General features: G+C 43.8%; 1 protein-coding gene across 1 annotated transcript; it reads right to left on the bottom strand.

Annotated features, from left to right (window-relative positions):
* Positions 1-6,624: 6,624 nt before the first annotated feature.
* On the bottom strand, positions 6,625-11,687 carry metrn (meteorin, glial cell differentiation regulator). The gene is made up of 4 exons (XM_086016129.1): positions 11,386-11,687; positions 10,114-10,547; positions 8,777-8,836; positions 6,625-8,304 (listed from the first exon to the last, which is right to left on the bottom strand). The coding sequence occupies exons 1-4, from the start codon at positions 11,472-11,474 to the stop codon at positions 7,991-7,993; spliced, it is 897 nt and encodes a 298-aa protein (XP_085872255.1). The 5' UTR covers positions 11,475-11,687; the 3' UTR covers positions 6,625-7,990.
* Between the last annotated feature and the right edge of the window lie 403 nt (positions 11,688-12,090).

The following is a 12,090-nucleotide window of genomic DNA, read 5'->3' as shown; positions in this document are numbered from 1 at the left end:
TTTAAATAAATAAATTACAAATGACAAACTTGTATAATATACCTGAATCCACTTTATATACTCACAAAGTGCAAGAGTCTCTATTCACGTAGATTACATAACTCACTCCTATTCTGTATATGAAAAAAAAAAAAAAGTTTACCCTGTTCTCAGTTTATTGACATAATTCGTCGCTGCCATAACATCTAAAAGGAAAATGTGGCTTCAGTCATATAGATAAATATCTAAATTGAACCAGTCTGGGGAATTATGGGAACATTGTCAGGGAGTCATACAGACATGTCACCCCAATCCCCTTTTGAGGGGGCACGGCTGCCCCCATCAGAGGAGGGGGGTGTGAAAAGTTTGAGAGGAATGGGAAGTGGGATTTTGTTGGTAATGTATTACGCTCCCAGGGCCCTGGGAAAGGGTGTGTGTGGTTGGGCTGGTGATGTGGGGGTGCATCTTGGGCCTGTGCCAACATAGTCAGTGTGCCAAAGAGCTTGTGGGAAAATCAAAAAGCAGGTTGCTTCTTTGCTGATGTGCCAGCAAAGACGCTGTGTCGTAATCTGTGTGAAAGAAACTTCCGTACATGTGATTAAAAAGATGTAGAAATGTGTCTTGTAATATAGTCAGAACTTTAAGTTCACGTTTAAAGGAATACACAGGCCCTAAATCCATACCGCTTAAATGCTTTATAAGCCAAGCCTACTCAACATTTCGCCACTCTTTAGCATCTCGTGCTAACTCTCTATTCCCCCCCATCTGCTCTGTTTAGTTGTTGACACTGCGCACAGATTTGTTTTGTGGCCAGCACAGTGGGAAAAAAAAGCTTATACTGTGTCCTGCCCAGGATGGGAAGCCATGCAGAGGAAGTACCTCACATGGGCCACTCGTTAAGAGGCCCTTTGTTTTACGAGGTTAATGCCTAATTGATACAGGCTTAATGAGAACGGGGCTCGCGGGCCCGCAGTGTGTGAGCCCGGGGGCCGGACGGGCCGGCTGTAATTGGAACGGACAAGCCTTGTGTGCCCCAGTGCGCCGGGAAGAGATTTATTGGAACGCAAGGAACGGCCGGGGAGAGTGGGAATGGGCAAGGGAAGGTGACAATGATGAGGAAGAATGTTGAGCCAGTGGGAATTTGGGATTGGGAATATCAGGGGAACCAAGTTGGGAACAATGGCAAGTGAACAGCAAGTAGTGTAAAAGCATGTGGAATTAGTGGTTGGTTTCTTAGATAGCTGCAGTAGGTGATACTGTGGATGGCTAGCTTGCTAGCTAAGTAGATAGATAGATAGATAAATAGTCTGATTTAACTACAAAATGCTCTACCAAACCATACATTTTTTTCTACTGAAAGGTTGCTGCTTAATGCTAACATTATAATGCAAAACGCTGTAAACAGGCTACTGGAAATAAGCATAAATGTTACAGTAGTTTTAAACCTTCAAACAACTGCTATTTTAACACACACGGAGCAGAAATGCATTTAAACAGAGCATACAACAATACTCAGAGGCATATGTTATATTACGATCCTATTATTGCAGTTTCGTCGGGGACTTTGTGTCTCTTCTTGCTCTTAATACACGCCATCTCTTCTAGTTGGCCCCCTCTAATGCCCTTGCATATTGTGGCACAGTGTGGTACTACAACTCTAAATTCTGACTTTGTATGTTGTTAAAAAAAAAAAAAAAAAAAAAAAATTACTTGACATTTCAATTCATTTGGATGGGAAAAATGCATTTGTGAAAACTGAGGTCTGATTTTGGTCACAAGAGGAATTAAACTCAAGGTCAAGGTTACCGGCGTACCAACTAAATGCGAAGCTCCTCCATGTTACCCTCAACTGCAATTTTGGCCGACACCTGTCTCTTCTTTTCGGACAAGTTGTCTTTTTGGCCCCCACTTTTGCGTCAGACTATTCATACAAAGAGTCCCGAGCTCCTCTCCAGACAAGCTTTCAGCACCCGGACTGGAGAGGCACTAAAAGGGAGGGGGCGGCGGGTGGAGGGCTGTTTGAAGGGGGTAAGAGGTCGCATGCACTTCAGCAAACCTTGAAGAATCGGGAGTGAAAGCTATAGAGATTCTGGGTGGCTGCATGAAGAAAGAAAAAAAAAGAAATAATGACAAGTAAAATGAAAAAAAAAAAAAAAGAGGGGACGAGAGGGGAGGTTTGGAAGGAAAACGAATGCTTGACTCACATGAAAAGTGGTTGAAAAAAGGGGAGAATTGAGGGTGAGAAAAGTAAGGCCGAGGTACAGTAAGGGTGAGGATGACAGACAGGGGAGGGATGGACCGGAGCGAGTGAGAATGAGGCTGAGGGAAGGAAGGAGGAGAGAGACCCCTCCGCTTTCCCACACTCACGCCTGTTCCCACACTGGACCTGGCTAATCCCTGTCTTAATTGGGAGAGAATTCCAGCGCATATGCTCGCCCAGGCTGAGCGAAAGGCAAGCCTGGAAGATTGGCTGGATAGTTTGGGACATATCATCCGTGCATGTTTTCGCAAATGTATTACAGTTATCATTATTATTATTTTTTTTTTAAATATGGAGAACGTGGAGACTCACAGCCTTCACATTATCGGTTTATGTTACATCCTATTTCCAAAATGGATTAAGTTCATTTTTTTCCCCCAAATGTAATGAAAATGTATTGTGCAGCGGTGCCTCGACATGCAAGTTTAATTTGTCCCGTGACTATGCTTGAAACTCAAAACATCATAAATCATCTTTCCGTATTAAAAACAAATGAAAATGCTGTTCGCCTTTTGAAAAATTGTTTGTTTTTAAACCCCAAAACATTTTCCACAAAAAACGAAGACTGGCTCTCCAAAACCTGAACAGTAAAAATAAATTGAAAAATATTTTTTAAAATAATGAAAAGAAATCCACGAATAGGGTCTTCTCTTCTAGCCTCCCAAAAAAACAAGAACAAAAGTGTGCAAATTTATTCTTCCTCCAGTTTATTTCAGATATAAATTACCTCTTTTTAAAAATATATTTATTGCTTTACTTCAATTTATTGAGGTTTTTGTTTTTCATTCTGCCAAGTTATCAAAGCAGGTACGTGAGATAACTGACAGTAAGTGTTATTTTTACTTTTGTACTGAAATCCATTTCACAGTCAGTTTTTACTTTTTTTTTTTTTTTTTTTAACTTTTAACTGAATTGAATCAGCAGTCCTACTTTTCTATTTTACCAGACTCTTTTGTTTTTGTTTGTTTGTTTTACCCAAGTGTAGGGTGTAAGTACTTTTTCCACATCTTCCACTTGTGAGGCTCCTCCTTACTGTCATCTGATTTATGCAACTTTAGTTTTCTCATATGCCACTTTCTTGACCATAAATGAGAGGAACACAATTGTGTGTAGCTTTGATCCATATTTCCCGTACTTTTGCGACACTGTGCCAGTCAGTATCAGTTGACACATTTTGCCTGGAAGCTGCAAAACACAGAGGGTGGGGGAGTGCAAGGAGATACTAGTAACATAACAAAACAAGCATGAGTGGCAGTTTCGTTCCTTCCTACCTCTTTACTCACCAGCAGCTCAAACAATTGGAGTGTTTCTGAGGTGGTAACTTAAGTCTGGACAGGACAATCAGTGCAAAGTAATGGAAAAGCACTCAAGTGACCTGTCAAGGAACTTTCTCAGATTTTAATCCAAACTCTTGCGTCTAATTGGTCAGGTGAGGATGAATGGAAACAGGTGCTGTGGACTGTATGCGGTCTTTATTATCATACTGAAGACAAATGACGTAAGAAAACAAGTGCCATTTGAGGACAAAATAACACAAGTAAATAATGGTTGTATTGTGGAGACTACTAACAGTAAGTTTCCCTTGTGAATGGAAAAGGTTCATTTAACCACAGTGGATGTAAAAAGTCTACACACCTGATCAAATGCCACATTTTTTGTGATATTAAAAAAAAAAATCAGACTAAGATCGATTAAAAATAGCATTTCGAGAGGGGAAATAAAAATAAGTGCACACACCGTCTTATAAGTGGAATATGGCTGTGTTAAGGATTAATCACATTCAAACTCACGTTAAATGGGAGTTAACACACACCTGCCACCATTTAAAATATGTCTTATTAACACCATATACAGCTCGGCTGTTCTATAGGGCTTTTCCTGATACTCGTTTTATTTCTAGCAGAAGCCCGAAAGTTTTGTGCTATCACTGAGTGCTTTTTCGAACTGTTCATAATTCCTTTCAGAAGTTCTCTTTGGACCATGTCTTGTGCTTTCAGACTTCAAAAGTGTCAGGAAAAAACTACTAGAATAGCTGAACTTTGTTTGGGGTGAATCTGAGATTTTTATTTGTACTTCTCTTCCTGAAAGATTTTAAGAGTTTAATGGTGGAAAAAGTTTTGAAATGAATCTCGGTCTCCTTTTGGATATGTGTATATATATTAGGGATGGGAGATAGCACGTTTTTCCAGACCAGTACAAGTACTCAGTGATACCGAGTTCTGACTTTTGAAATCTAAAATTTCATTTTACAGAATGACAATTAAAAAAAAAAAAAATAATAATAATAATTGTGCTCGTATCCCCCTGCTTGCTCATGTCAGCCTCGGGGACAAGGCGAGGAGTTGGCAGCTGTGAGGAGTTTGGCCTTTCATCATTCACTCCCTTTGCCTTTCATTAACAATTTTGGCGGGAAAATTCCCCAGGATGCTTGTTTGAACCTCCCTGAGAAAAGGGGGTGGCCCACCTCCACGCTCGTGCGTACCATGTCCACTCTTGTCTTGATTGATTTTCAGTGCACATTTTGGAAGGGATTACAGCCATCTGCAGGCTCTTGAGGAACAAAAGGGGCCTCCTTGCTCTTCTCCCTTCACTCCTAACACGGCCACGTAAACATGCTCGCACTTGTTTTCCATTCTGACCTCACCTCTCAACCCACCCACTCTGGTCCTAAGATGACCAAATCAAACCCCACCACTTTTATATGGAGAACTGTGCCAGCAAGAGAATGCGAACAAATGCTTGGGTATAGTTTGGAAGGTGTGATTTAATAACGTCACATTTTTACGTAATGCGCCGAAGTTGTGGAAGCTTCACGATACCGTGTTAATGCTCCATTTTGATTGACACAGTCAGACAGCTATCATTTTAACAATGTTGTTGTTGGTGTAGTGTACAGCGGCATAGACGGCAGATTAGATGGATGAAACACATCATCCATCACAGTCACTTTTCCTGTGGCTTGACGGATGGAAATGATTGCGTGGCCGCGTCACAGAATTCCCACCCCACAGTTCCAGCTGTCCGAAGGATGTAATGGGAATCCAGCATGCCGATGCGGTCGTGGAAATGCTCGCACTCAGCTGGTGGCTGCTGATCTGAGGCGGACACACTAGACTTGTGCTGTTTGGTTGCCAAGGATACAGCTGTTTCTTCGTCACTATTAATCAACCATATGCTGAAACGGGACACAAGCCATTAAATGTCTTCCCTTCTGTTCTGGAAAAGATAAATCGTCACATAATAGTTTAAAGATTCAGTGGAATTTTAATGGAGGGGGTTTTGGTAGGGATCGGGACGGAGCCCTGCCGCGAATATCGAAAAAGGGGAATGATTGATGACCTCTCCAGAGGTTTTGGAAAACAAAGCACTTTTTTCAATTAGACAAGGCTATGGCCTGACTGAATGACTTCAAGGAAGAAAGATTATTCCAAAAAGAGTTGTTTGCTCAAAACTGAATCACTACTTCAATAAATATCATCAGGCTTTTTTCACCACGGTGCCCTCTGCTGAATCAAGACGGGCAGTGCCTCACTTGCCACCAATGCAAAAAGGCCACTGGCGAAACGTGTCCGACAGTTACAAAAAAAGAATTGTGTTGCGAGAACACTGAGCAGTTTCTCGTAACCCGCCAGTCGAGAAACGCGAGTCATCTGATTTTTAAATCCCGAAATGGCTTTTGCCAATACCATTGCGCCACGCTGATGTGTCAGCCACACTTCCCAAATTGGCACGCGACACAGCCGCACAGCTGTGGAGAGCGTTATGGGAACGACCAAATCAAACATTTGAGGAGTATGTGTCGGTGAAATAGTTCCAATTAGCCAGACGGGGTTTGACGTGTTGTTGTGTGTTGTGCTGAGGAAACGACATGTTGATTTGAAAGCTGCTGCATTTATACAAATCCAAAACATTTTTTTTTTTTTTTTTTTTGATTGTGTTCAGGTCAACCCAAAAGTCATTATGGACTTTTTCATCTTGCACTTTCCAAAAAAAAAAAAACCCTATTTGCTCTCACACATACACGCGGTCAGGATTGAGCGAGCGACTGTGTGGCACCTCAGCTCAGACGTGCCTGCCACGGTGCTCGCTTGATGGCAATTTATTGCTTCCTGGCTCCTGAAAATGGCAGAGCGAGGACAACAGAATTCCAACCTCTGTTTTGGAGAACACACGCACAGACGTAGACACACACACACACACGCTCGCACACTCCCTAAATCTTGTTGGCCTTCTAGTTGTGAGCCTTTCAGGGTCGCATTCATGGCTACGCAAAGTGACTTATGTGTGAGAAAGGTTTACCCTTGAGCTCTAGCTGAACCTTTTAATTGGCTTTTTCCATGGATCAATTTGTGTTTTGGAATTGCAATAAAACAAGCACACATCCGTAGAGTGTTTTTTAAGTATATTTGAATGACAGACTGACAGAACATAAAAACATATCACCAATACTTATTTAGAATTTCTTATGCACATATTAACATTTTTTTTATATTCACATATACACAGCAAATGGCAGTTCTAAAGACTTCGGCACTTAAAAGTCATTTGGTACAATCTCGTTATTGATATAGTGCATATAGAAAGGAAAAAAAAACAGCATTTTGTACATTGTAAGGTTTTTTTTTTTTTACTTTTCTCCATTCTTGCTTGCTTTCTCGATTTGAAAACATTGTCACCAGTTCCGTTACATCAACTTATTTACATCCGCCTGACAAAAACTGTCAGCATGAGGCAACTCATGTCACTGCCTTACTGTACATGCTTACAATATCTGTATGCACATATATTAAATTCTTAGCTGCACCTCTGTGCTACATATACTTGCTTTTTATATTTTTTTGGTTTTTAGTGTTTGCAGCATCTCGATTTATTCCCTTTCTTTCACTCAGTGCATTTCCACCTTATTCATAATCTCCATCGTCCGCTCATGTAACCCACTAAAACTCATTTGACTGCTGGGAAGTATTTTGTGCCCCCTGCTGAGTTCATTTCCGTACGTTCCCTGAGTTTCAGTGACTCCCGATGGGAGCCTAAATTTTCATATGTGTTCCTTGAAATTGTATTCATTTACTCCCTAAGATATTTATTTTGTGGCTTTTCTTTCACCGATGTTAGAATTTTTTTTTTTTTTTTTGTCCAATCAGATTTCAGCCTCTGTGTTGCCATGTCAATCTAATCTGCCCAGAGCCTTCGGAATCAGTCCTGCTGCCGAATTTCACTTAAACTGCTTTAGCAATCAGGGTTTCTTTAACCAATCAGATTTCAAATTTGCCTTAGAGGGCCAGCTAACCGCCTCACAATAATGTCAGCATTTTTCCATCTGATTGGTCGGTCAGAACAAAAGCTGTTATAGACAAATTTGACAAAACATATCTGTAGCAAACTGCCCATATGCAGAACATTTAACATATTTTTAAAAATGTTTTTGTCATGTTATTCGATGCATAATCTTTCTGAACTGCTCCATGTGATGTAAGTGGCGCAGTATTATTGATGGTTTTGGACCCCGCTGCTGGTTGAACTTGAAATAACCCCAAAAGTAAATGTTTCTATTCTCCATGGCAACCAGGAAGCCGACCTCACAGCTCCACGAGCTGTTATTGCACTGAAATGGCGTTTGGGAAAAGTCCATTTTTCACGGCCCCCTTTAGTGGCTCCGCATGGTTTCTCCCGCAACTTGATGCAGGCCGACCTGGCGTTCCACTCCGCCTCAGTTCTGCGTCGTAGACAAGCAGCGACGTAGTTTCGGGCTCAGTCCACAGGAAGTTCACACGGAATCTGCTGGGCCGCTTTGGCCACGGTGTAAGCCTGCAGGAAGTCCTTGTAGCGAGGGGCGCAGCCCAGCCAGGCCTCGCCGAAGTGGACCCGACCGGTGAAGAGGAAGCTGCCGGGCCCCGGTTTGACGCCGCACTGCAGAAGGGTGCGGATGTCCCCCCGGGTGGCCACACGGCTGTTGCCGGTGAAGAGGGCGTACTTTTGGCGGAAGACCCGCGTGGCGCCGACCTTGATGACCGCGGCGCGGAGGTTCTCATCCTCCTCCACGGACCTGATGTTGCCTCGCACCACTGTGGAGAAGCAAGACATTCGATTGAATTGGCTAGTGAAGTTGTCACCGTGAGATCAGCTGAACCCAGGTTTCAAGTTTACTTGGTTTCGACATATGCATATGGAATTCTGCTCTCTAAAGCCATCTTCTTTTGTCTGTTTGTAGATTTCGAGTCATCCAGATCATGATAATATGCAGAAGTTGAATGGAGGCAACTGGACTCTTCTTGGTTGTTTCAAGTCTGAATGTGGATTTCTCTGTGTGGAAACCCTAAAAGTAGCGGTGAGACCCTTCCTTCCTTCCTTCCTACCCAGCCTTTTAGCTCAACACAAAGCTACCATTCTGTCAAATTAATTGCAACAGGTGAATACACAGGTTAATTCATTTGAAGCTTTGTCCTTAAACCCATTTGCAGAAATCTTTTAGCGGTCGAGTTTCGATACGGTTTTAATCCTGGGCCAAAATTCACAATGCGAGGCAATGCAACTTACCAAAGTCACTGGTACACACGGCCATGAGGATCTCCGTGTCGTTGCAGGGTCTGCACGCTTCTGAGAGGGAAACAGGGGGAGAATCGTTTCGTGAGCTCACATAAATCTAAAAAACACGTATAGTGCATACTAATAAGAAAATCAAGAAGAAAAGCACACATGCTAAGGAATGTGTGCAACAAAGAAAGGAAGGACCAACCACTAACAGACAGCTGCTACTTTTACAGTTGAGGCTTTAAAGGTGCACGGTTCTCTGCACTGCACACCATTTACGGGCTGAAATCCCCCCGTCTCCCCACCCTAAAACCTTCCCCGGTGTCTGCAGTCACACCTCGACAAAGCCTCTTGGGGGCCACAAGAGAGGGAGCAAGGCTAGACTTCAAAGATACGTTTGAGTACCGCAATCATGGTCATAAAAAAAAAAAAAAAAAATCGGGTCACTTTTACTTTAAATAGTGGTAGAAAAAACCCCGACAATTTTACTTCATGAAAATTGAGAGTACCATACAAAATGATCTTCCACAGGGCCCCTATCCCACCCTGCACATTCTCCACAGTGAAACCCCTCTTGATAAATGAGGTTCCTTCCTCTCCAGTCCCAAAGCAAACTTGATGTGAACGGCGGTGAGGGGGGGGGTGGGGAAGGGGGTGGCTGTCCGTCTCTGGCTACAGACAAGTCTACCCACAGCGAGGCAGCTCAACAAAAGAGTGGAGCATCTCAGCTGGGGAGAGGCCTCTGTTGCCTAGGAGACGGCAGTAATCCCAGAATGTGTCAGCGGCACGCATTCAAAGAGCTGTGGACTCTGGAGAAAGACCCACATACTGAGCTTTTGTAGCCCCCCCCCCCCCCCACCCAATCCCTCACTCCCTACTCCCCTCTTCTCCTGCTCCACACCAACATGCCTCTAGTCTAGGGAAAGTTTGCCCACTTCCTCTTGGAAAATCCAATCAACCCACTGAGGCCTGCTTGGAATTATCAATCGGGGGCTTTGAGGGTTTGGGGATATAATCTATCAACACTGTGGGATTGGACTCGTGCGTTTCCCAATCAGACCGGGGGAACTTGGGTGTAACGATTCATACACTTGTGTCTCAAATCATCTTTTGCCATTGAAATGAATGGAAATGCCATTAATCCGTTTCAACATACCCCCAAAACCAACCGCAATTATTGCGATTTGCTCTCCCCACAGGGAACATCGGGCTTTCCTAAAAAGAGACCAGTGTCTGACTTGATTTAAGTGAAATTCTGTGCCTTTTTTGTGCAGTTAGATTTAGTAAAAAGGAACGAACGAATGATTCCAAAGGCAACCTCGGCCTCCACTTGAACAACTCACCAACAGTACTGATCTGGTTGGAGTCAAGTGACAGCCGCGCAGTCCAGTCCCCCCTCAGCTCATATCGAAAGGACGCGATGCGCCGGCTGATGTCTTGGTGAGGCGTCGCTTGCATGAAGAGAGCCACCTTCTCCCCCGGCTGGCGGCTGAAGCAGCGCACCCTCGGCGGGGGGGACGACTCGGGCCGGTCCCCTACCAGCAGCTCCAGAACCCCGTCCCTCTCCAGGTAGAGCTGGGCGCCGTGGAAGTGCTCCGAGGGCTTGACGCAGGCCGTGATGAGGCCCGAGCCGCCGCCCCCGGGGCCCACCGCCACGGAGGGCAGGCGGGGGGACAGGGTGAGACGGAGGGCTCCTTTGGGATATAGCCAGTCCATGGTGCCCTCGGAGCAGTGGAGGGAGATCTGCTCCACGCTGCCTTGCTGCTGGGACAAACCACTGAAAAAGAAGAAATGAGAAAATGATTTGACCAACCACAACTACCAGTCACACTTTCATTCGCACCAATGGACAATTTAGTCTTCAATGAAGCTAACATGCATGTAGCACAGGAAATCATGCTTCCAGACAGGGAGGTCGGAGCTGAGATTCAAACCCAGAACTAGAAAACTGAGAGGCGGACTTGCTAACCACTAGTTAACGTGCTGTCCATTAAAACACATACCTGGGAATTCAAAATTTCAACAATAGCGTTTTTAAAGACGTATCATAAAAGAATGTCGCGGCTGAGATTTGAACCCAGAAACACCAAACTTTACATTTGAGATCATTTTATGGATTTTTTTTTTTTCCTTTATGATTTGCTGGTGAAATAACTGAGGCATCCAATTGAAGCACTATATTAATTCACCACATGTGTTCCTTGCCACACTACATTAAAAGAACCACTGAGGGAAAGCACCGCCTGTTGGCAACTTTGTGAAGCACAGATTTTGCTCTCAACGCACCCCCCCCCGTCCCACTTCCAAAATATAACAGTGGGAATATTATTCCGACTCCTGCAGTGCATGCAGAGTGCATGTTCTCAATTAATCCCCTCAGTCTCCTGTGTGTCTGGACCCTGCAGGCCTCCTGTAGTCAAGCCCCTCCACCACACCGAAGACTTGAAAACATTTAGATTGCCCCTCATGGCCAACACGTCTCAACAGGTTGTGGACAGACAAGCACTGTCCTGCAACGTGTGCCTCCATAAACCAACCACCTGTAGCCCCTATGTAATTCAAAATGTTTTGTTTTTTTTAAATGCAAATCCTAAAAGGTTATATGAAATACTTGCCTCCCTCTCCAGCTGCACTGATCCTCAGAATAGTTGCACAAGGCTGCATGGAATAAAATCCAAATGGTGTAAATCCCCAAAAGATGCATCTTCAAATATAACTGATGCAAGCTTTAAAAAAATATATATAAATATATATATAAAATAATCCAAATATGAGCTCCTTTATAAAACCAATCTAATGTTATCTGGCTTCACAGCCATAGTGTAGCATCCTCTTGAGATAAGAGAATGTGCCTCCTAACTGACTGACTGACCGACCCGACCGCCTGTCTGTCTGCTCCACACTGCGGCGAGCTCCAAAGTTTATTCCCCCTAAAGAAACTTGAGCCACCAATCACAGGCCGAGGCAGGAAACTTTAAACCACTCTCACAAGTGGGAGGGGGAAGGGTGGGGTTTGGTGGTGGTGGTGGTGGTGGTGGTGGGGGGGCTTGGGACTCGGGACTAGGGGGTTATGTGGTGTGACCCGAAGAAAGAGTGACAGTGCACAAGTATGTTACAATTCTCCATTGTGTTGGCCGCCACAGTGCATATCCAGCAAAGTAAGAGAGACAATGTGAGCACTCTTCCCCCAACGCCATGTAAATGTGCTTTTTTTTCATTCTCATTTAACACAACTAATGCCAATTATTTTAACAATAGGAACATATTGTTAAATGTATACCTTTCTGACCACGTCAATCAAACGTGAGCATTATTGTTTG

Source organism: Filicampus tigris, chromosome 19 (assembly GCF_054856515.1).
Source record: "Filicampus tigris isolate MCC_2025a chromosome 19, RoL_Ftig_1.0, whole genome shotgun sequence".
In the NCBI taxonomy this organism is placed as follows: Eukaryota; Metazoa; Chordata; class Actinopteri; order Syngnathiformes; family Syngnathidae; genus Filicampus; species Filicampus tigris.
This window is presented reverse-complemented; position numbering and strand designations above follow the sequence as displayed.